We start from the raw sequence: 25558 nt of genomic DNA, 5'->3' as shown, positions 1-25558 counted from the left end.
GGTATCCCCTGAATAGATATGTGGACAGAGTTGGCAATGGGCTTTGTTGCAAGGACAGGTTCCTGGGTTAGTGTTTTTGTTGTGTGGTTGCTGGTATTTGCTTCAGGTTTGGGGGCTGTCTGTAAGCAAGGACTGGCCTGTCTTCCAAGATCTGTGAGAGTGATGGATCATCCTTCAGGATAGGTTGTAGATCCTTGATGATGCTCTGGAGAGGTTTTAGTTGGGGGCTGAAGGTGATGGCTAGTGGCATTCTGTTACTTTCTTTGTTGGGTCTGTCTTGTAGTAGGTGACTTCTGCGTACTCTTCTGGCTCTGTCAATCTGTTTCTTCACTTCAGCAGGTGGGTATTGTAGTTGTAAGAACGCTTGATGAAGATCTTGCAGGTGTTTGTCTCTGTCTGAGGGGTTGGAGCAAATGCGATTGTATCGTAGAGCTTGGCTGTAGAGAATGGATCGAGTGGTGTGGTCTGGATGGAAGCTGGAGGCATGTAGGTAAGTACGGCAGTCAGTAGGTTTCCGGTATAGGGTGCTGTTTATGGGGCCATCGTTTATTAGTGCTGTAGTATCTAGGAAGTAGATCTCTTGTGTGGACTGGTCCAGGCTGAGGTTGATGGTGGGGTGAAAATTGTTGAAATCATGATGGAAATCCTGAAGGGCTTCTTTTACTCTGACAGGACATTTTTCATAATGTCCAACCTAAACCATCCATGCTGCAATTTAAGCCCATTGCTTCTTGTCCCATCCTCAGAGCTTAAGGAGAACAATATTTCTCTTTCCTCCTTGTAACAACCTTTCATATACTGGAAAACTTATCATGTCCCCTCTCAGTCTTCTCTTCTCCAGACTAAACAAACTCATTTTTTTTCAACCTTTCCTCATTGGTCATGTTTTCTAAAATTTTAATCATTTGTGTTGCTTTCCTCTGGACTTTCTCCACTTTGTCCACATCTTTCCTCAAACGTGGCACCCAGAACTGGACACCATACTCCAGCTGAGGCCTTATCAGTGCAGTATGAGTGGAAGAATTACTTCTTGTATCTTGCTTACAACAATCCTGCTAATATATTCCAGGATGATGTTTGCTTTTTGGCAACAGTGTTACACTGTTGACTCATATTTAGCTTGCGATGCGCTATGATCCCCAGATCCTTTTCTGCAATACTCCTTCCTTGGCAGTCATTTCCCCTTTTGTATGTGTGCAACTGATTGTTCCTTTCTAACTACAGTACTTTGCATTTGTCCTTACTTAATTTCATCCTCTTTACGTCAGACCATTTCAACAGTTTGTCCAGATCATTCTGAATTTTAATTCTAACCTTCAAAGCACTTGCAACCCCTCCCAGCTTGGTATCATCCACGAACTTTATACGGGTACTTTCTGTGCCATTATCTAAATCATTTATTGAACAGATCCTGGCTTGTGACATAGCTGGACCCTGCCACTTCACCGCATCTCCCCCTACCCCTTCTCTTCCTCGCCTCATTGTTCACAACAAAGGTCTGTGTCTCGGGCTCCTCAAAGGTATCTATGGTGGTTTGTGGGGTGCTAGTGGAGTCTCCACCAAATATGGTATCCAGCCCATTGCAAAAGCGCCAGGTCTACGGCTTAACACCAGATCAATTGTTGGCCTCCCTGGCCTTGTGGCTGCCTTCTAAAGTGCCTTCACTTTCACATGGCACTGGTCCTGATCCCTGTCCTACCCCATTGCCTGCGTCCCCTATGCAAACTTTTCATGGCTGTCCATGTTTCTGTGGCTAGGCCATAGCTGTCCTCGCCTCATAGGCCCAGGAGATCCAAAACCTCCTGTCTGCTCCAGGCAGGAGTAGCATGTAGTGCATGAAACCAGCATAGGCAGCTGGGCAGCTGCATAAAACAAGAAAGAGCTGCTTGTTGTGCTTGCCACTGTGGGCAATCTGGAAAAAGCATTTCAAGAATACGTAGGGTGTATTAAGGGGGAGGACGTGGCTTCCAGTCTCCGTGATCCCTGGGCAGTGGAGTTCACAATTGAGATCAGAGCAGTCACTGTCACAGGACTCCTAGGGTTGTCACAAGTCACACAGTGTCTACACTAGCACTGCGTCAACCTCAGTAGGTCAACATTGTTCAGAGAGGTGGTTTTACCAAGTCACCGGAACTGGGTGCTTACATTGGCCAGAGACAAATTTGAGCATAGACACATGTACAAAGAGGTTGATCTAACTCTGTAATCCAGACCAGGCCAGTCTAGGAACAGCAGCTCCCTGAACTGACAGTATCTCCATGAATGGAAGCATTCTTACACTGACTTAGCTGCTTTTAAACTAGGGGGTGGGTCAGTGTAGCTATACCACTGAGGGAGGGAGATTTTTCACACTAACTAACTAACATAGTTCTGTTGACCTAAATTTTAGGTCCAAGGACCAAGCCTGATATTAGTGAGTTTTTTGGGACAGGGACAATATTTTTCTTCTGTGTTTGCGCAGCAGCTAGAGCAATGGGATGCTGGTCCATGACTGTATACTACCACAATACTATTGCCATCCCATTACTTTTTATCCTTGCTTGTCGCCTTTAAACAAAGTCAATTTCAGATTTCAAGATATTCCCTTTTTCCCCTCCAGTTCAAAACATTTTAACATAACCTTTTTTTTTTTCCAAAATGGCTGAAAGTATCTGATTCTGTCATTCAGTTTTTCTGACTAAACAAACAAGGAACTTGGTCTACAAATGGTGACTTCTTTATTTTAGGTTTCCTTGCTGTACTTAACGCCAAAACCAAAGATGAGTCATTGTTTCAGGGAAGCCAAAAATATAGTACTGCCAGTAATAAGGACCTCATCAAAGCTAGGTGATAGCCGCTTCTATCATTTCAAGTCACACAAATGCACCTACAAGAGGGCACAAACAAACATTTAGAAAAGCTACAGTCGCTCTAATTAGGGTGCCAGCTCTACATAAAATTCTATTTAGCTCACAGAAAACAATAAGCTAGAGGAATTGCTAATGCCCTTCTCACCGAGAGACTGGAACAGAGCACTGAGAACAGAAGCTGGCATTAGAAACCCAGAACTGATTCTAATACGACCTGTGTTTTTAGCACACTCCCTGCTGTAATGCTTGAGAACTTTACAGCTTGTGGAAGAAACAGATGGACTCGCAGTTTCATTCTCAAGTTCGAATGGTCTCAAGTTGCCGTGGGGGAGGTCTCGGCTGGATATTAGGAAAAACTTTTTCCCTAGGAGGGTGGTGAAGCACTGGAATGGGTTCCTGGGGAAGTGGTGGAATCTCTTTCCTTAGAGATTTTTAAGGTCAGGCTTGACAAATCCCTGGCTGGGATGATTTAGTTGGGGACTGGTCCTGCTTTGAGCAGGGGGTTGGACTAGATATCTCCTGAGAACCCTTCCAACCATGATATTCTCTGATTCTACATTTTATAATAAAAGCAGGGAAGTTCATGGCCATTTTGATGTGTCTCAGTGGCAGGATCCACAGACATGGACTGTACTTTATATGCCCTTGAAGGGGCAGGTTGGAATTCTGGCCTGGAGAAGGTTTTTCTAAATCATCTAACCCTGAACAACATAAGAACATAAGAACGGCCGTACCAGGACAGACCAAAGGTCCATCTAGCCTGGTATCTGTCTACCGACAGGGGCCAATGCCAGGTGCCCCAGAGGGAGTGAAGCTAACAGGCAATGATCATGTGATCTCTCTCCTGCCATCCATCTCCATCCTCTGATGAACAGAGGCTAGGGACACATTATACTTTTACCTACTGGCATAATAAGCCATTTACGGACTTAAACACATGAAATTTTCCAGTTCTCTTTTAAACATTGTAGTATATCCAGCCTTCACAAACTCCCTTCAGTAAGGATATCAACGAAGTGACAGTGCGTAAAGAAGTGTGAAGAAGACTCCTTTTATAGTTGTAAACCTGCTACCTATTAATTTCATTTTGTGGACCCTGTTCTTGATATAATGGAATAAGTAACATAACTTTTCCTTATCCACTTCCTCCACATCACTCATTGAATTTTTATCTATCTTATCATATGCCCCCTATTCTCCTCTTTCCAAGCTGAAGAGGTAAAGCCTCAGCCTCTTTAATCTTTCCTCGTTATGGGACCTCCTCAAACCCCTAATCTTTTAGTGCCCTTCGAACTTTTCTAGTGCTGTAGAATACCTTTTTTGGGTGAGGAGACCACAATCGTAAGCACAGATTATTAGCAGATGTGGGACTTACCCTATGATTTATATAAAAGGCAAAAGAGATTCTCAGTCTTATTCTCTATCCCCTTTTTAATGATTCCTAACATCCTGTTTGCTTTTTTGACCGCCTCTGCACACTGCGTGGACATCTTCAGAGAATCATCCAAGATGACGCCAAGATCTTTTTCCTGACTCATTGTAGCTAAATTAGCCCCCATCATATTGTATGTATAATTAGGGTTATTTTTCCCAATGTGCATAACTTTACATTTATCCACATAAATAAATATGTAAACCCTGGAATGAGAACAACGGAACCTGGAAAACTATTTTTACTCCCAAACTATCTAGGATCTGGAAAGATTTCTAAAATTAATCTTACTTGGTGGATTTAGGGCCATGAATGCCAATGGATAGATTTCTGGTAAGGCAATGGGATCTAGAAGGGCTCTGACAAACCTGAGCTATGTTGTTCAGTGGAGAAAGTGATGTACTAGAAGTCAGAACTACTCTGTCATACTCCCAACTCTGCTACTTACCATGTGACCTGAGGCAAGTCACGTAGCCCCTGTGCGCCTTTGTTTTGCCCTCTGAAATTATATGGGGCTAATAGAACACTTACCTACCTCTTGGCAGTGTACAAGAGTTCACCAGGGCTCAACTCTCTCTGGGGCGGTAGGGAGCCACATCAGCTCACTACACACTGATGGGTCCAAGGAATTAGTCCGGCCGGAGGGCAACAAACACTGAGTCAGGGGGTTCAGGCCCCCGGGCAGGGCTGAGCTGTAATAATAGTTTTAAGCCCGGCCCGAGATCAGGGCGGGGCAACAAACACCGAGTCAGGGTGCTCAGGCCCTCAGGCAGAGCTGAGCAGTAATAATGGGCTCTGGCCTCCTCAGGCCAAGGAGAGGGGGAGACTGCCACCCCAGAATTGGGTGGCAGGGGAGATGCAGGCCCTCCCACACCACTATGTCCCAGCCTGGGGCCCTAGCAGCGGATGGACATGTGCTGCTTAGTCAGTGGGGATCCTGGCCGCAACACACCGACATAGGCTCTGGTAGTGCTGCAGCCAGACTGGGGTTGGCTGCCCCCGGGCTACTTCCACACTCCCCCTCGGGCCCTACTTGGGTCCTGGTGTTGGCCTCTGGGGGATCCAGGAGCATGGGTTCGTCAGGCAGGGGCTGGTCAACAGATCCAGCAACTCCTCCGGATAGTGGGCAAGGGGTAGGCCCGGCAGCTCCCCAGGGTAGCGGGCACGGGGTAGGCCTGGCCAGTCCGGGTGACCGCCTTGTGCCGCAGGAGCTTCCCAGTCTCGGGCTCCCCTGGGGACATCTGCTGTCTCCGGCAGCTGGCCTCCTACTGAGCTCTGAGAGCCGGCTTTTATAGTTCCGGGATGCCGCCCGACCCTCTGAGGGGCGGGCTCAGAGCTCCCTAGCTCCGCCCACTCCAGCCTCCAGATGGGCTCTTCCTCCTCCAGGGTAGTGGGGAGCCACACCGCCTCACTACAGGTGGCCATGTGGTTTAATTAATTGTAAGCTGCTTTGAGATCCTTAGGTGAAAGAATTATTTGTACTCTCTTGTGTCTTTGGCTCTGCCATTGACCTGTGTGTGATGTCAGGCAAGTCATTTCGTCTGTCCGTGCCCCCATTTCCTCTCCCACTCTTTGTGTGTCTTGTCTACTCTTGTTAGTTCTTTGGGGGTAGGGACTCTCTTACTCTAACAGTATATAGCATCCATAGGGCCCTGCTCACAGCTGGGGCCTCGACACACTGCTGCAACTCAAATCAATGAAGATGGTGTTTACTACATGTTTATACGATGCCCAGAATGAAGAGGTCATGAGTTTGAAGATTCCAGGCAATAATAATGTGGTGAATGATAATGAAGCCCATTCCAGGTACCGCAAGCCCTTATATCAGTACCGTCTAGATTAGGCTATCTATTGCAACAGCTATAAGGGGCTGTGTTAGCTCAGTCTTCAAATGTACTCTCCAGATAGGTAGATAATAATAAGTAATAATGAACCTTACCCCAACTACAGTCATTCACTGGAGCAAACACAAGGTCCGCATCCACAGGTACCATGAGTGGCTCAGTAAAGCAAGACCTCCCTGCCTTGTGTATTTTGCCAGGCCTATTCCAGGCACAGAGGAGCAACAAAATCAACCAGTTAAATTTAAAGGGGTGGAGAAAGCTGGGGTCAGAGCCAAAAGATCAATAATGGGTCCTACTTCACTCCGCTCTCTTTTTATAAGATAAACAGCGACAAAAGTAATCACTAAACTCCAAGATGGACTGATACAGGCCGGCTCTTGCTGGTTGAGGGAAATACATGTATTATTTATCTACTGTTTTTAATTTTCACTCAGCAGTTTTACTGGGATAGAATTTGGTTTGATAGAGGTGAATGATATTATTTATCTGTATTTCTTCATTTAAATATACTTCCCTGGAAGAAAGGCAGCTGAAAGCGGAAGTGAGAGTGTCATAAACAGATAGTAGGAGTTAATAGAACAGAAGTACTTTATATCTCTTTTGACTGTAAATGGTTAACAAGTTCAGTAAGCCTGGCTGTCACCTGACCAGAGGACCAATCAAGGGACAGGATACTTTCAAATCTTGAGCAGGTTTCTCTCCAATCTCTCCAATACAGGCTCTTATAAGTTCTAGAATAGTGAGTACTAGGTAGATAAGGCGGTTAGGCTTATGTTTGTTCTTTATTTGCAAATGTGCATTTTTTGGCTGGGAGGAGTTCAAATTTGTATTTGCTGAAAGGATTTTAATTGTGTCTTGTTATACTTAGGCTGGAGGGTATTCCCAGTGTCTATAGCTGAAAAACCCTGTACCTAATCCATCTTAAATTTACAAAGATAATTTTACTTTAACTTTTTTCCTCTTTAATTAAAAGCTTTTCTTGTTTAAGAACCTGATTGTTTTTTTATTCTGGTGAGACCCCAGGGACTGGGTCTGGATCCACCAGGGAATGGTGGGGAGAAGGAGGGAAGGGGGAGAAAGGATAATTTCTCTCTGTGTTAGGATTACTTTCTCTCTTCAGGAGAGTCTGCAGAGGGAAAGAGAAGGAGGGGGAAGGTGAATTTTCCTCTCTGTTTTGTGATTCAAAGGAGTTTGAATCACAGTGATCTTCCAGGGTAACCCAGGAGGGGAAGCCTGGGAGAGGCAACGGTGGGGAAAGGGTTTACTTTCCTTGTGTTAAGATCCAGAGGCATCTGGGTCTTGGGGTTCCCCCGGGCAAGGTTTTGGGGGGACCAGAGGTTATACCAGGCACTTGGCAATTCCTTGGTTGGTCGCCCCGGCGCTTTACCCCGGGCAAGGTTTTGGGGGGACCAGAGTGTACCAGGCACTGGAATTCCTGGTTGGTGGCAGCGCTACAAGTACTAAGCTGGTAATTGAGCTTAGAGGAATTCATGCTGGTACCCCATCTTTTGGACGCTAAGGTTCAGAGTGGGGAATTATACCATGACAGAGATTGATGATCATTTTCTTTTGAATGGGGAAAAAAATTATTGTATGCTTGATTTCAGCCCACTTCAAGTCTTAGATTTGGCCCATATCTTCAAAGGTAATAACTTCCATTGGTTTCAAGGGAGTTAAACATTTATAGACCTTTGAGGATCCAGGCCTTTGATCCTAACATTTAATAGCATTATATGTAGGGTTGGCAGAATTCGATTTTTATTTTTTCATAATTTAGTCCGATAATATGAATATTTATTTGTAAGTATTTTTTTTCCCAATTTTGAACTATTTAAACGTTCAGACTTGCAGGAAATTGTGGGTGGTCGGACAATTGTTGAATGACAGTAGATGCTGAGATTCAAAAAAGTTAAAGCTTTATAAACTATTCAAACACAGGGTGCCAACATCACATGGCAAAATATACATAGTAAATATGCTTAAATCTGTAAATCAGACCTGGTTTTGGTATCCATTCACTAGACCATTTGTAACAAGCCTGATTCAAAAGTCTAGTAAGTTCTCAAAAAGGGGGTTTCTTACTTTGCCAGTTACTAATTTCAGTGATTATCAGTGGAAATATATTTTGTATGGTTTGTGGGTGTGCCCTGCAAGCCATGTTTACTGGCATGTATAAAAATCTAATCTTTCCAAGCCTAAATATATGCATGTTTTCAACAGGGACATGTCAAGTTGACTGATTTCCTATTATATCTTGACCAAATGTAGGGCATTGATATTCAAAATACATCTTTTTAACAGTCATGTTTCCTGCCTTTCCCCTTTAAACTCTCCTGTTCTCTTTAGATGTTAATCCTGACTCGCAGGCCAAAGATTTTCATTTAGATGGAGACTCCTAGACTTCGGATTAATTGTATTGATTTAGATTTTTAGTGCGCTCACCCAGGCCACTGACGGGGTGGGTTTGCAGAGCTGGATGCCCCATTCCTTCTAACGAGGAAGGCTTTTACTGAAACGTCTCGCTGAACCATGCAAGATCTCTCTCTTCCTTCCCAATCCCCTCCAGGCTGCCCGGCCTCGCTGGGAAGGAGAAGTGGGGATTCGAGTGTGTATTCAAAGCGGGCGACAATGGAAACACCATTCACACGGTAACACCTCTTTAGGATCAACTTTTGTGGCACGATTTTTTTAAGCTGAGCCAACGGGTTGGCTCCCTGCTCCTGCGTGGAGGGGAAGGGGGATCCCCAGTCCCTCCACTCGTCTGCATAAGTGATGGCCCCAGGGAAAAACTAAAGGCTTCGTGGCACTCAGCAGAATCAACTCCCCCTCGCGCTGGTTTGCAAAGGCAGCTCCTGGGTGGCTTGCACGGTGACCTTGCGGGAAGTATAAACGCGTTAGCTTTCCGGTTCAGTTTTCACTTTCTCTCTCTCCTTCCCCCCACCCTTTTCCTCCCCACCTCTGTTTTACTTCCTGGGGCTGGCGGATGGTGCGAGCAAGCTTCCCTGCGAAAGCGGAGCTCGCCTCCGACATGTTTCCCTTTGCTTAGCCATGCAGCTTGGCCTGCCCGGGGGAGGGGATGGAAGAGGAGACCTGCCACCCTGAGCAGAGAAAGGGGGAAAATAAGCCCAACCTCCCAGCCCTCCATGGCCCTTTCTCCCCGCTTCCCTGGCAGCGCGGTGCAAGCCTAGCGCGAGCTTGAGAGCTAGGGGGGAAGCCCCCCCCCCCCCTTTGCCCCATTGAATGAGTGAGTTCCCAACCCCCCCACCATCCCTTCCTTCCTGGACCCGAGCCCAAGGACGGGGAAAGACCCCGCTGGTTGTGTGGACTGGCCAGAGCGGCGCAGGTAAAGCCCCCCAAGGGAGCTGGGGCCACCCACTGCCCTGCCACGATGCGCAGAGGCGGGGAGGGGCTGCCACATTGATGGAGCCGGGGGGCGGCAGAGAGACGGAGCCCCCCGCCATGGGAGAGCCGCGGCACGATGGCCCCGCACCGGCTGGCACAGGTGAGCGGGGCTGATCCGTCTGGGAGGGCGAGTGGTTTCTGGGCAGGATTTTCTCTTTCCTTTAGGCCGATCTAGGCAACAGGGCAGGCTGCGTCTCTGCACAAGGGGGTCATTTGGGGGGGAGGGAGAGGGTCTTTTTTTTTTGTAATATCAGACGACACCGTCCACCCAGCTGGGCTTGGATATTTAACCCTCTGGAGTGCCCAGGAGAGGCAGTCACGTGGGCATTTAGATTTGTTCCCTTCAGAGGTGATTATCCTGTTTTTTTTGGAGAGAGGTTTTTTTTTGCAGATGGCAAGCAGCCTTAGCCATCGGAACAGCGCAGTCTCCTTGCAGTGGGGGTTTGATCCTTAAATGTGCATTGATGTCTGTACCATGTGATGCCGAACTCAGAACTATTGCTTGTAAAGTGAATGAAGAGAGAAGAGATTTTTTTTTTTTTTTAATAAAGCCAGGGCTGTGTGCTCGATGCTGTATTAACCGTGCCAAGGGAGACATGGAGCCTATTCCCAGGAGGTTATCTTTTAAACAAGCAAACTGCTGGTCATTGAATAAAGAAAGAGAATGGCTCTGAGTTACCTGTTGATAATGTAGTGCAAGAAAAGGGCGAATATAAACAAACAAACAAACAAATCCGTGCAAGCCCTGCATGTCAGTGTGACCTCTTGAAAAATACACACATGGAAAAGAAATTGTGTAGCTTCACTTTTTCCATGGATGAATTGCTGCTTTTACTTGAATTATTATAACATACAGCATTTCCAGACAGACATTTCTCCATCTGGAGATGAACAGCAAAATCTTCATATCGCCCTGCTATCTCCGGGTGGTATTTTGTGTGAAGAAAATTACCTGGTTGTGATAAATGAGTGGGTTTGGGGCAGAGAACCAAGAGGTCAGCTTATTTAATGTATTGGACACTTATTATTTAGGTCCCTAGTCGACAAAGTGCATTGGATGATCCCCCTGCTCCTGCGCTGATTCTCTGCCTATAGAGAGGCCTGTTTGTGTGGATCATGTTGCAGGGGAAAGGCCTGAGTTATTTATTAATTTTGCACAATGGCTTCAGATTCTTTGATTATTGCCAGTGCCACTGCAGAGGCAGTAAGAATCAGCCAGCATTTCATAAGAGGTCCTTGGAAATTGACTTTAAACCAAAAAAAAATGGTAAAGTGTCCAATTTACACACAACTCACAACTGAAAAATCCATTCTTTGTTTATCGTTTGTCACTTCAGTGTTCTGCTTAGGGATAGATTATTTGTTCAGTGCTATAAAGGTATGGGACAGTTAAAGGAGAGTGTTGCAGCCCTAAAGAGTGTGTAATTTGTTATACAGGGGTCAAGTGAGTTTGTATTCGGGTGGCTAGTCCTTGCCATCATGGCCACACTGCCTATTTTAGTCTGCTAGCTCAAGCACTAGTGCCTTGTACACCTACCCAATTAGGGAAATGCATCACCCAGCTCCTGGGTAGATGTACCTTTTAGAGTCCATAGTCTCTGACCCTGATCCTGCAATGTTATATAATGTTTGGTCTGTTTTCCTCCTCAGTTAGGCATGAGAGTCCCATTACCCTTAGGGCTTCTCTCAATACTCGGAAATATTCAAGTTGAAAAAAAAATTAAAGAGGAAACTGAGTTCCTCACACATCCAAATGGCATGGTTTTCTGTAGATAGGCACAACAGATATGGATTACTTCAGCTACCACCGGAATACCACAACTGGGTTGAAACACAACAGCTGTTTGATCAGCTTAAGCAGGTTTGGAGGGAAGGTGAAGAATATTTTATCCAATATACACTGTATGTGATAGGTGGAGTAAATTACTTGCACTGCAACTTGGTCAGGACACTGCAGTTAGGAAGAGTTTTCTGCTTTGCTTATCTGCCTACTTGAAGCTGTAAGTATGACTCAGTGATAGCAATGTAATTTCCTCTGAGGACTTTTAAGCACATGATTATATCTTCACTGTTGAGTCAAGCAGGAGGAGAAGCTGGGCTGTGTCGGAGAAACAGTTGGGTCTGGTCTATGCTTAAAAATTAGATCAAGCCAGCTGCATCGTTGCTCAACCCTGTGAAAAAATTCACACTCTGAGCTCCATAGTTAGGTCAGCCTAATCCATGGTGCCCATAGTGGAACAGCTTCAAGAGGAGAGAGTGGGAGAGCCCCCACATCAGAATATCCCACAGCTCGGTGATTGGAAATACTAGCCTGAGAAGTGAGAGATTTCTGTGCAAATCCTTTCTTCCGTCCGCCCTTCCGGGGAATTGAACCTAGGTCTCTCGCATCCCCAAGGAACGCGCTAACCACTGAGGTAAAAAAGCTATAAGGTGGCCATCTCCACTGCAGACTCCCTCTGCCAGATTATAAATGGGACCCGTTGTAGCAGGTGGCCCTTAAGCACACCCGCTGGATTGGGCCCCACGGGTGAGCCAGAGCTCTCACCCTCTGGTTCGTGAGTCACTAGGGCTTAGGAGGGAGATAGGTATCCAGATGCCTAGAAGGAGGCAGGAGTGCACATGCCCAGAAGCAGAAACTTAGACACTGAGGCAACTGCTATCCTGAAAATGTAGGGACTGGGTGTGTTTAGGCACCTATGGGGTTCACCAGGAATTTTGTGCATTGCAGTGAGGCCTAAAACTGGGGTTTAGGTACCTAAACCCCAGACTGACACACCTAAGGACCTTTGTGAGCCTCACCCAACACATTTGGATGTGGATGGCTAAATCAAAGGACTGATTTTTAGGGGTTCTAAGCACACTAGGTCCTATTTAAATTGACAGGGCAACATGGGTACTTGGCATGCCTGAATACCAGCCCGTATGTCAATGCATAACTTTAGGCACCCAAGTTTGAAAAATCTGGTATAAAGATTTGCCTAATGTCACACAGGATTTCAGTTTCTGAGCCAGGACTAGAATCCAGGACTTTAGACTCCCTGTTCTCTGCTCTTACCACAGGAAAATGCTGTTTCATGTTTAATTCAGGTATAAGTATTGCATTTTTTCCTTAGTATCGATGCCCCTCTTACATTCATAGGAAGTATAGGCCCAAAATTCAAGTTTGGGTTTTATTGTGTTTTTTTTTAATGCAAAACCTATCCAAAATATTTTTTGAAAATATCCTTCTATTGAGCTTAAACTTCCCCTGGCTTCCCTGGATACCCAAGTTCATCATCATTGTGCTTCTGTCGGTGAATTAGAAAGTGAAACTGATTAGACACAAAAATGAGAGGGAATAGAATAGAACCTCAGATTTACGAAAACCGGAGTTGTGAATGGCTGGTTAACCACACATCTCATTTGGGACCGGAAGTACACAATCAGGCCCCAGCACAGACCAGAAAAAAAAATCAACTATAAAACTACTAAAAAATATAAAGGGAAAGTTAAAAAAAATACTTGACAAGGTAAGGAACCTGTTTCTTTGCTTACTTTGTTTAAATTAAGATGGTTAAAAGCAGTATTTTTCTTCTGCATAATAAAGTTTCAGAGCTGTATTAAGTCAATGTTCAGATCTAAACTTTTGAAAGAACAACCGTAATGTTTTGTTCAGTGTTACGAACATTTCAGAGTTATGAACAACTTCCATTCCCGACGTGTTTGTAACTCTGAGGTCCTACTGTACTCTAACTTAATACTGTACCCACATGATTTGGAGGACAGAAAACTGGAGGTTGCTAAAAGCGGTGACTGGATTTTGGTGAGCCATAATCTTAGAAATGTAGGGCTAGTCCGTCCGTCTGCACTGAGACAGGGCCAAGTATACCTAGACCATGCCTGACAGATGTTTATTTAACCTCCTCTGAAAAACCTCCAGTATCAGGTAACTTGTTTCAGTGCTTAACTATCCTTCTATTTAGAAAGTTTTTCCTAATATCTAACTTAAATCTACATTGGTGTGATTCAGAAAAATCAGGAGAGCTATATGAACCAGTTTTGTTGGAGGAAGATCATAGAGAAACCAGAAGAGAGGAAGCTAAATCATGTCCTAAGACATCCAATACAGAGAACAAGGAACAGGGAAACATTTACAGTGAGTCAGGTGAACCAGGGCAAAAGAGAAACCTGAGGCCTGAAAAAGAGATAGAAATAAGAATGTGGCATGTTATTTGAGGATCAGAAGATTGTGAGCATCTTCTAGATGTGTAGGCTGCATGTGAAAGTATCACTAATTTCCTAAATGCTAAAAGGTCTTTAAGTCATGGTGAAAGTATGGTAGATTTGGGAATACTCGAATCGGATAAGTATTTGCAGTTCAGTGAATCCACAACAGAATGGCAACCAATTACTGGACCATCAAAAGAGATTATCTCCCTGTTCCAACTAGGAAAGAATAAGTGAAGCCACTCAGGGAGGTATTTGAGAATAAGAAACAAAAATTTTCCAGGAGTGTTTACTGATTTTGGGTGCCTAACTTGAGACACCTTTCTGCCTGATCTTCCCAAGGGGTAAAGACTTGGAGCTCCCCTCGATTTGGGTGGTATGGGTGCTCATACATTTGGGTAAAAATAGCCCAAGGAATATCAAAGCTTGGCAGTCTAGACAGAAGCCATCCACTAGCTTCCTAGGGTTATATAGAAACTTCCCCTATGGACAGGTTAGTCTGTAATTGTCTGTTACAGGAATTTGCTAGTGCCAGAGCCAGCTTTAGGCCAATTGCCCGGAATCAGGCTCCGCATCCACGCCTAAGGGGGCCCCGCACCCTAAAGAAGAGCACCTAACTTTTTAATTTTTACTCACCCAATGGCGGTCCGGGTCTTCAGCGGCATTTCAGCGGCGGGTCATTCAGTGCCGCGGAAGACCCAGAGCGAGTGAAGGACCCGCCGCTGAAGACCCAGACCGCCACCAGGTATTCGAATCGGGCCCCGCACGTCCTAAAGCCGGCCCTGGCTAGTGCTATCGGTTGTTGTCAGATGGGATACTAGACCACTGGTCTGACTCGTTAAGGCATTTTTCCATCTTAGAATAGGAGATACCTTCATGCCACAATCACTCCAGTGTGATAATTACATAGTCTTTTGAAATGTGCCTCACCATGGGCCTGATTAAGGACCCAGTGAGGTAAATGGAAATACTCCTGTTGCTCAGTGGTTTGAGCACTGGCCTACTAAACCCAGGGTTATGGTTCAATCCTTGGGCTCATTTAGGGCAAAAATCTGTCTGGGGATTGGTCCTGCTTTGAGCAGCGGGTTGGACTAGATGACCTTCTAACCCTGATAGTTTATGATACTTTAATGGAGGTTGGATCAGACCACATACACCTAGGAAAGTGTGAAATATAAAAAGACTGTTGGAATCCTCTTATTTTTCTTCAAAACATCCAGGTGGCTGCAACTAGCCTGGCTTTTCCCAGAAATTATTAATGCTGATCTGACAGTCAAGGGTGATTGCTCAGGCACGCCCTTGCTCCAGGATCAGAACATACAGCTGTGCAAGTACTCCCATTCCCAGGGTTGACTTCAAGCTGCAAGACTGTCTCCTAGGTATACCCTTGATCTCTTATGTCATGTTTATTCCCCTGGCCCTACAGCTGTGATCGCTAGAAGCACTAGGCACTTTAAACCCTACTCAGTGCTACCTGTGCCTGAAATGCTAGAACCGTTGCCAGTGTCTCATAGTGGAGAGCTCAGGGAGAGAAGTGGGGGAGGGGTAATGGCCAAGGGAGAGATGACAAAGGGGACAGTAGAGAAAAGAGAGACAGTGGGATTGTCCAATTTGTAGAAAGGGACAAGATTGTAAAAGGAACTTTGCTCTCAAAAATCTGTCTCACTCTTGTAAGGGTGGGACTCTGTACCACTCAAGCAAATTTCTTGAAATGAATCCTGCCTGCCTTGGAAAAGAGGGCCTGAGAATGGCAAGGCAAGTGCCCTAGCTATCGGAGATGCTTGCAGCTTTATCCATCTTGCTGTCTGAAACATTCTGGTGCCACTGAGCTGCATATTGAGACTCATCAAAGAAAATTCTATTTGTCTTTCCTATACTGTGATTTGCCGAGTCCCTGGCAAGAATCTAACCATGCAGAACTGTACTTACAAGTAGACAGTCAATATCGATATGAATCTAGGCTGAAATCATTTGCCTTCCCTGTAATTACAATGTTTTGTTCTACAGGTAGAGAGTCTGACATACAGCAAAGGACTTAATTTCTAAGCATCTATTCATTGCAGTGCAGGAAGTGTTTGTTCCAAAACACTGCACTATATGCTTTATAAAAGTAATAACATGTCACTTGATCCATGAAGTGATTGGTAGACTACATCCTGAGTTAGCCTCTGGTGGCCAATTTCCAAGTACCCATAATAACAATTAACCATGTAACAGTTTGTTAATTCTACGTATATTATTACTCTTGGAGCAATGACCTAAATGAATTGTATATTATCTTACTAATTAGGAATACTTTGTCATAGTCAGATGATAAAAAGTAACATCTTTCATATTAACATATCTCAATGCCTTACAGACATGATATATCTATAAATGGAGGCACCAGCCCTGCAAACTTTGATGCCTCAGAGTAACTTTACGCATGTGAATAACCCCACAGATATCCGTAGGAGTAAGTGGGTGAGTAGAGTAGAGTAGAGTTCCAGGATTGGCCCTTAAATAGCGAAGGATGATTACAGAATGTGTACCATACAGAATATAGCTAGAGACTCAAAGTTAAAAAGATTTAATCAGGTATGTAAGACTACTCATTTTACGCAGCAGAATTCAAGGGACTCTCAGTACAATTTGTATAATAACTGAATGCCTGGGATTACTAAAACAATTAGCCTTACAAATCTAATTTCCTTTTCACCATTTATGCGGTTACTTTACTTTCTCTTATTATACTCAGCTAAGATCGTGGAAAATAGGCAGTTTCACTTTTGTTTCTATTCTTCTCTGTTTCACTTTCAGCTTCTCAGTACAGTGCAGACACTACAGGAGAATACTTAAAGCTGAAACAGCTCTTTCCATTACAATTTAAAAAGCTTTCAATTTTTTAAGTTTTGCAACTTTTTTTCAATGCCGAATCTAAATATGGGCCTAAATATGGTTGAAAGTGCCCCTTTTAGCCTTAAAGAGAATCTGAGAATTTTACTGAATTTCCAGATTTGTTGCATTTTCTTTAATTGTTTCCTCTGATACCTATCTACATACTAACTTTTTAAATTTTCTCCAGTTTTTACTGAATAGCTTATGCTTTAGATAGCATAACTCCTTGTTTCTAGTAAACTATAAATGTTCTGTTTCTGTCACATTTCAGAAAGCTTCCCAGGCTCTTGTGAGGTTGCCTTGTTGAACCTGATCCTTAAAGATGCCAGCCACTTAAAATTCTCATTGATTTCAGTCCATCGGGCCCTTAAAATGCATTCGCCTGCTCGTACAGGTTTATGATCCTCTATTATCTTTCTTTAGGCTCAGTGTAGCATTCACCTGCTGCTTAGTTTATATATAAGGACCACCAGCTAGGTATGATCTAAGGTTCTCAGTGCTGCAAGTACTGACACATACGAGTAACTTTACTAATGCAGCCACTCTGGTCAAACTCTGATGCTGCTCTCAGTAATAAGTACCCCGTGCCTGGTAATATCTGCGGGATTGAGACTTTCGAGAAGGATACGCAAGGCCCAGTGGCAAACTTGTAGCTTAGGGTTTTTAATAATGAAAAATATCATTCAAAATTCCTTAAACCATTATTAAAGCAATAGTGATTCAAGAATAAATCCACTAACAGGCTTGTAGTGATTGCAGCATATCATTTAAACATTCATGTGTTTAAGGACAAGATCTGCCATAGGTTTCACTCTGGTTTTTGTGGTTCATTAGGGCACATGAGGCATTTACCTGGGCGTTGCCACCTTCCACTCAACACATAAAAGCCTCTCACCTGAGTTTCGTGGTGCTGTCAGCCAGGGCTAGCTGGCCCAGCCAGGAGGTGGATTAAAGCCTGAATTCTGCTTTTACTTAGGCAGGTAACCCACCCACTTTGCTGTATAGACACAAGCTAAACCACTTGAGTTCTCAGTCCTCCGGTGCTAGGGCCGGCTCCAGACTCTAGCGCGCCAAGTACGTGCTTGGGGCGGCATGCCGCGGGGGGTGCTCTGCCGGTTGCTGGGAGGGCAGCAGGCGGCTCCGGTAGACATCCTGCAAGCTCCCTGCGGAGGATCCGCTGGTCCCGCGGCTCTGGTGGAGCATCTGCAGGCATGCCTGCGGGAGGTCCACTGCGGCTCCGGTGGAGCATCTTCAGGCACGCCTGCGGGAGGTCCACTGGAGCCGCAGGACCAGCAAGCAGCAGAGTCTGTCCAGTGCCATCCCATAATTCCCCCCATGTGCCCAGGAGGATGGACACATTCTCCCACAATTCACTGGGAAAGAGCGGCTCAGCTTACTGCTGCACAAAGAACCATTGCATGTGTCCCCAGAAGTCTGGGGGAGCACAGCACCAGTGCAGATGCAGTCACTCAGGTAGGGCGTTGCACAGGGCTGGCTTTAGGATGTGCAGGGCCAGATTTGAAAGAGCTGCCACCAAAATGCCACCAAAGACAGTGGCAGCGTTTGAGCTGCTGCCAAAGATAGCTGCGGCAATTCGGCAGCAGCTCAATTGGTTGCCGCTGTTTCTGGCGGCACTTCGGCGGAGGGTGTGGGGCCCGATTCCTGGGAATTGGGAGAATCGCCCTAAAGCCAGCCCTGGCATTGCAGGGCAGCTGCTCACACCAGGGCTAAGCTAACGTGGATGCTGATCACCTGAGCTAACTCTGCAGCTAAAACAAGCCAGTGGAGTCTGAACTCAGTGTCTTCACTGTTCACTTGAGTTCTGCTGTCTGCCAAATTGTGTCTTCCAAGCCACAGATTGCCCACATTGGATGTAACATTTGTTCACAAAATGGGAAAGTAACCAAAAGGCTTGAATTAGCTGCATGCCGCTACCTTTCCTCCAGGCAGAATGTGGAGCTAGTTTTGGACACCAGGGAAAACATACTACTGAAGGAATGTGTTAATAATTCTGCAAACCTGGCTGATGAGGGAGACAGGCTGAGGTGTCAGTTTACCATTCCTCTGGCTCTTTTTTTTTTTTTTTTTTTTTTTTTTTTTACTTAAAAGACAGATTGTGTTGCAGAGGAATGGTGGGAGGGTCCCAATAAATGCGTGGGGTTTTGTTTGGAAGTAGGGCAAGAAAGAAGGGATTGAATCTTCAAGCCATAAAGGGGCCAATGATGTTTTTTAGCTGATTAACCCAATTATGTTTCTGAAGTTAGCCAGGAAAAGTCATTCATGGCAGATGCTGTTATCAGTCGTGTAATGAGGTGAGACCAGATCTGGGTAAAGCCTGCAGTTCATCCTTTTACCATCAGCCCCTTCTCCGACTGAAGACACAACAGTACACAAAGGATGAACCTTAGGAGAAAGAAAAGCCAAGCGCCAGGCTGTAGCCGCTTGCAGGGCCCAATCCAGCCCCCTTTGAAGTCAGTAGAAAGATGAGCACTGACTTCAGTGGGAGTTGGCACATACCTTAGTATATGGAGATATACCTATATCTCATAAAGCTGGGAAAGACCCTGAAAGGTCATGGAGTCCCACCCACTGCCTTCACTACCAGGACCATCTACTGATTTTTGCCCTAGATTCCTAAGTGGCCCCCCTCAAGGATTGAACTCACAATGCTGGGTTTAGCACACCAATTCTGAAAACCACTGAGCTAGCCCTCCCCTTAGGGTGCTGAAGGACCCATTGGACACACTCAATAGTCTCATGATGTCATCGCTCGGCGTCTGAGGCCTGGTCCACACACTGCTTTTGTATAACTGTCAGGGGGGTGAATCTTTGTGGCTGGTACAGTTAAAAGAGTACAATTGCCCAGGGTGGCTGCAGTTATATATAAGTGCATCTTACACTGTTAGCCCTGCTCCATGCTTAATATTTAGGTCGACATAAGTATGTGGTCAGGGGTGTGAAAAGTCCTCACTTTTGAGGGCTGTAACTATGCCAACCTAAGTCCCACCCCCAGGAGATGCAGCTAGGTCAACAGAAGAACGCTATGTCACTGGAGGAGAAGGTGTTCCTATGGCAACGGAAAACCTCTTCCAACGGTGTAGGCTGTGCCTACACCATGGGGTGATGCTGGCATGGCCCCCCTCCCGATCCCTTCCCTGTGAAAACTGCCTCCACCTCCTGAAGACTGCCCCACTGCCCCCAAATCCCACCCCCTGTAAAAATTTCCCCTTTCCTCCCAAAAGTGCCCCCCAGATCACCCCTCCCCACTCCAGCCAAGTCTCCGTCGCTAGGGGCATGCATCGCTGGCCCCTCTTCCAGCACTTAGCTTCGCTGATGTCACCTGCTCACTCGGGATTGCTGCCCTCAGACAGGCCAGGCTACTTGGAGAGAGGTAACCACCCTCGGCTGGACCTGAGTGGGAGAGGAACCAGCCTCCTGGGAATCAGCCAAGCCCGCAGTTGAGGGGAAGGGGAAACCACCTGCCCCACTGCCTCATTGCCTCCACTCTCACGCTTCTCCTTCCGTCAGTGCCCTCACAACCAGCCTCCCTCAATGCCCCCCTGCCTCTCAGTCCTACCCCCAAATCCCCGGCTCCACCCACACACTCAGTCCTGAGCCCCTAGACCCTACTCCCAACCCCCCTAGCCTCCATCTCCCCCGAACTCAACCCCCTTGTGCCCCCAACCCTACTTCATCCATCCTATCTTCCCTCACCCCATCTTTCAACCCTACCGCAAACCCCCTAGTTCCCATGCCTCCACACCCAAACCACTTAGCCCCCCATGTGCCCCACTCCCAGACCCCAGACCCCCCCCACAACCATAGCCCTCCATCTCTGCTCCACACTCTGTCCCCAGCCTCCCCCACCCTAGGACCCTATCTCTCTCCCCCACTCCAACTACCTCCTATACCCTTCTTCTTTTGCCCACCCTGCCCCACATATGTATCTTTCCAAGCCCCCTTTCAGACCTTGTTCCCTCAGTTTATTTCCCCCACCCCCACCTCATCCGATGAACCCCTACGCCCAGTCCCCAGCCCCAAACAGACATCTTCCCAATTCATTGGCATTGGAAGCCATCTTCCCAGTCTTCTTTCACACACAGTCCCAACCCTGCCTCTGCCCTGTTTTGCAGATGGGAAACTGAGGCCCGGGTTGACTTTTGCTTGGCCTATGTCACTCCAGAAGGTTGTGGCAGAGCTGGGGACCACCCTAGCAGAAGGAAGGGGGAGGAGAGCACAGATATGCTCTGCGGCTAGAACTTTTATGGCTTTGTGGCATTTCTGTGGCAGGTGCTCAGAAGATAGAGCTAAACCTCCCCCACTTGCCCCTTTTTCCACACACACACACACACACACACACACACACACACACACACACACACACACACACACACACACACACACACACACACCACACACACACACACACACACACAGAGAAAGTCCAGTAGGGAGTAAAGTGCACACACACTCCTACCCCACATATCCAGCATGGGAAAGCACAGAGTCCCATTGGAGTTTGGGGTTGAGCATTGTGGGAGACCATTTAGAAAGTCACATTCCTGAAGATTAACCCATCAGCTGACTGTTGCCACTCAAATTCTCTTCCACTTCCCCCCAAACACTTTATGGGGTCTCTGGGCCCAGTTGAGCCCCCATCTCTTGCAAAGCACGGTACAAGGCTTCTCACCCCTAATGGGTTTATGTTCATTAGACTTGTGGTGAAATACAAACAGCTGCATTTTTCCCTGTGAATTTCAGTATTGAGTTCCATAGGCTTATGCCAACCAACCCCACTTTAATGCCCACCACCTCTGTTGATTAGGTTCTGAGAATTATAGGAGCTTCCTGCAAGTGGCTACTGCTGGTCCTGAAACCAGGTGTGAATCAAAAATGTTTAAATGAGAATTAGAGAAAAAGCGAGAAATATAATTACAAAATGTGGCATTCAAAAGAGATTGCTTTACAGGCAGACAGAGAAGTGCCATCGAATTGAGTGTCAGGCCTAGTTTTCCTCAGCCAATAATAAATGAGTATCTGACACTTTAATAGTGCTTTTTATTCCAAAGGATCCCAAGGCATTAGACAAACACAGGTTCCAATACTGTTATTGGATCCATGCAAGCAGACTCTTAGACCCCTGTGGAGTCTCATGGAAGCCCCAACACCCCAGTCTTACAAATGCATGGCTGAGTGACTCTTGTGAGTAGACTCATAGGACTGGAAGGGACCTCGAGAGGTCATCTAGTCCAGTCGCTTGCACTGGTGGCTGGACTAAGTATTAATTGCACTATCCCTGACAGGTGTTTATCTAACCTGCTCTTAAAAATCTCCAATGATGGACATTCCACAACCTCCCTAGGCAATTTATTCCAGTGCTTAACCACCCTGACAGTTAGGAAGCTTTCCATAATGTCCAACCTAAACAGCCCTTGCTGTAATTTAAGCAAATTACTTCTTGTCCTATCCTCAGAGGTTAAGGAGAACAATTTGTCTCCTTCCTCCTTGTAACAACTTTTTATGGACTTGAAAACTGTTATCATGTCCCTCTCAGTCTTCTCTTCTCCAGACTAAAAAAACTCAGTTTTTTCAATCCTCCTTCATAGCTCATGTTCTCTAGACCTTGAATCATTTTTGTTGCTCTCCTCTGGACTTGCTCTAATTTGTCCACATCTTTCCTCAAATGTGGTGCCCAGAACTGGACACAATACTCCAGTTGAGGCTTAATCAGCGCGGAGTAGAGCAGAAGAATTACGTCTCATGTCTTGCTTACAATCCTAGAATGCTTACAATCCCTGCTAATACATCCCAGAATGATTGCACTTTTTGAAACAGTGTTAGGCTATTGACTCATATTTAGCTTGTGATCCACTATAACCCCCAGATCCCTTTCCGCAGTTCTCCTTCCTAGGCAGTCATTTCCCATTTTGTACGTGTGCAACTGATTGTTCCTTCCTAAATGGAGTTATTTGAATTTGTGCTTATTGAATTTCATCCTGTTTACTTCATACCATTTCTTCAGTTTGTCCAGATTATTTTGAATTTTAATTCTATCCTTCAAAGTACTTGCAACTCCTTCCAGCATGGTATCATTTGCGAACTTTATAACTGTACTTTCTATGCCATTATCTAAATCATTGCTGAAGATATTGAACAGAACCAGACCCAGAACTGATCCCTGCAGGAACCCCACTCGATATGCCCTTCCATCTTGACTGTGAACCACTGATAACAGTTTTCCAACCAGTTATGCACCTATCTTATAGTAGCTCCATATAGGTTGTATTTCCCTAGTTAGTTTATGAGAAGGTCATGTGAGACAGTATCAAAAGCTTTGCTAAAGTCAGGACATACCACATTTACTGCTTCCCCCCATCCACAAGCCTTGTTACTCTGTCAAAGAAAGCTATTAGGTTGGTTTGACATTATTTGCTCTTAACAAATCCATGCTGATTGTTACTTATCACATTATCATCTTCTAGGTTTTTTCAAATTGATAGCTTAATTATCTGGAAGGGATCTTATCTAGTCCAACCCCCAACTAAATTGTCCAACAGATTTTTGCTTTATATCTGTAAATGGCCCCCTCAAGGATTGAGCTCACAACCCTGGGTTTAGGAGGCCCATGCTCTAACCACTGAGCTATCCTTCCTCCTCTCTTATTGTTTTCCCCCTCTCATTGAGTAATGGGCCTAACCTGTCCTTGGTCTTCCTCTTGCTTCTAATGTATTTGTAGAATATTTTCTTGTTACTCTTTGTGTCTCTGGCTAGTTTAATCTTGTTTTGTGCCTTGGCCCCATTAAAATCACAGGGACTGCCTGTGTGAGTAAAGTGATTTCACGAGCTTACATATTTGAAGGATTGGGCCTTTATTACTTCCTTCACCAATGACATTCAGCCATCACTGAGGTGGAATGTAAAAGCACACAGCAGCACTCTCATAAAATTTGGGACAAGAAGGGAAGAAAGCTAGTGTATTTCAATTGCAACTGTCGAGGAATTTTATATAGGTAGAATAAAATTACCTCATCTGATTTACAGGAATAAGTCTGACCTCCCATGTTATCTTTTTAATATCTTCAAGATGTGAGAGGAAAAGCTGTAGAAAAAGCAAAATAAAGAGGGGGCAGGAAAAACCAAACTAATATATTCCTCTTTATCATCATTAGGGTCAATAAGAGAAAATACATTTAATATTTTTCATCTTTGTGTGTTTAGGAAAAATAGTTCTGTTTCTTACTTTTTTACTTCTACTTTTAAATAATAATCCCGACAGAGTGATTAGTACAATGCAGGATAGATAAAGGGCAAATGTGAGCAGGGAAAAAAGAGGTAACTTTCCCACAGGAAGAAAAAGGCACTTTTGAACAGTTAATTTCCATAATTATACACCTGATGTCCATTCTTGTCTGTCCTCTAAATGCATTTATTACAACAATGATTTAACTCTGGTTTTCTACTGATATAATTGCCTTTCTTCATACCTTTCATTTGACTCACATAAACTGGAGTTTATCTCCCTTTTATTGTTGTAAATCATATGCTGCAGAAATGCAAAATCAAATAACTCGGAGGCTATAGACAAATAAATTAAAAGCTTGCCAGTTTGGGAGCGTTGGGCTGTTATTTTCCTTATGTTAGAGCTTCTTGGATCTGAGTAATTGACAGGGATAATGGGATTTGAGGACTAGGGAAGTTTTTTATTGCAAAGAAGAAAAAAAGAAAAAAGATCATAAAAGTGAAAAATGTGGTGTGACAGAGACTAATTATCTCTTACTTAGTCTTAGCTATGATGAAGATAATACTTTTCACGTGAGATCTAACCCCTTATCTTTACAGATCTCCTGGTATCTTTCTTAAAGCACCACTATACACGGAAAAATTAGTCTCAAAATGGCATTGTGAGCTTCCATATTTATTGTCTTTCAGTGACTTCAAGCTCATGTTCTGTTTTAAGTTCACAGGTTACAAAAACGTCGTTTCTAATTTGTCTGTACTGCAAACTAAACCTGTGAACTGAAGCTTCTGGCCTGTGCACACTCACCAGTAATAAAGATTTTTAAAGTCTTAAAGAATCTTAATTCAGGTTTTCCTGAATGTTAAGTGTTTGTGTTTTCTCTGAATGGACTTTAGCAACTATAGTTCTATGGTAACACACTGTTTTTTCCTAGTCAAATATATTTACTTATAGTTTGTAAAGTTTAGGATCTGTTATGGCATGAATCACCAGTTGCTGCTGTTACATGTGGATTTGCAATGGCCTTCTCTTAGCATGTGAGTAGGGTGACCAGACAGGAAACATGAAAAATCAGGATGGGGGTGGAGGGTAATAGGAGCCTGTATAAGAAAAAGACCCAAAAATCGGGACTGTCCCTATAAAATCGGGACATCTGGTCACCCTACATGTGAGCAGTATACGGTCTGAAGAAACACTGTATTAATGTTAGTTTTGTGACTAGCTGTTTACCACAGCTCTTTTGTGGGAGCTGTGGTAAACAATGAGTTTTTCTGCTTTAATCATTCTCTCTAACTAGAATTAATTCTTACTGCTGAAGAGTGGCATCCTGGGAATGGGCATTGGTGTTTGGCCTGAGATTTCTTAAAGAGGGATTGGGATTGCCTGCATGTGGTTAGTGACCTTTGTTCAATGACTGGTGTATATAGTGTAAATAAACAAGTTACACAGAGAAAATACCCTGACTCCACATCATTGATTTCTCCTCCAGGACAAAGCCGACCCCCAAGGTCCCAACATCCGCTACTGCTCAGCAGAGGAACAACAGATCTAAGATATTATTTGTAACATTGTGATCAAATCTGGCATTATTAGGAATCACAAACATAATTTACTGTAAGGTCTCATTTGTCCAGGGGCGGCTCTAGGAATTTTGCCCCAAGCAAGGCAGGCAGGCTGCCTTTGGCGGTGTGCCTGCGGAGGGTCCGCTGGT

General features: G+C 44.9%; 1 protein-coding gene across 2 annotated transcripts in view; it reads left to right on the top strand.

Annotated features, from left to right (window-relative positions):
- Nucleotides 1-9072: 9072 nt before the first annotated feature.
- The window catches only part of TASOR2 (transcription activation suppressor family member 2), a 74604-nt gene continuing 58118 nt past the window's right edge, over nt 9073-25558 (top strand). For both annotated transcript variants that reach the window (XM_075063639.1, XM_075063636.1), the window contains exon 1: nt 9073-9627. In XM_075063639.1, the coding sequence (XP_074919740.1) occupies nt 9366-9627 (262 nt within the window). In that variant the 5' untranslated portion in view covers nt 9073-9365. The remainder of the gene's footprint in view (nt 9628-25558) is intronic.

This window comes from Chelonoidis abingdonii, chromosome 1 (assembly GCF_003597395.2).
Source record: "Chelonoidis abingdonii isolate Lonesome George chromosome 1, CheloAbing_2.0, whole genome shotgun sequence".
In the NCBI taxonomy this organism is placed as follows: Eukaryota; Metazoa; Chordata; order Testudines; family Testudinidae; genus Chelonoidis; species Chelonoidis abingdonii.
Note: the sequence above shows the minus strand (reverse complement) of the source record. Positions and strands in the feature narration are given on the sequence as shown.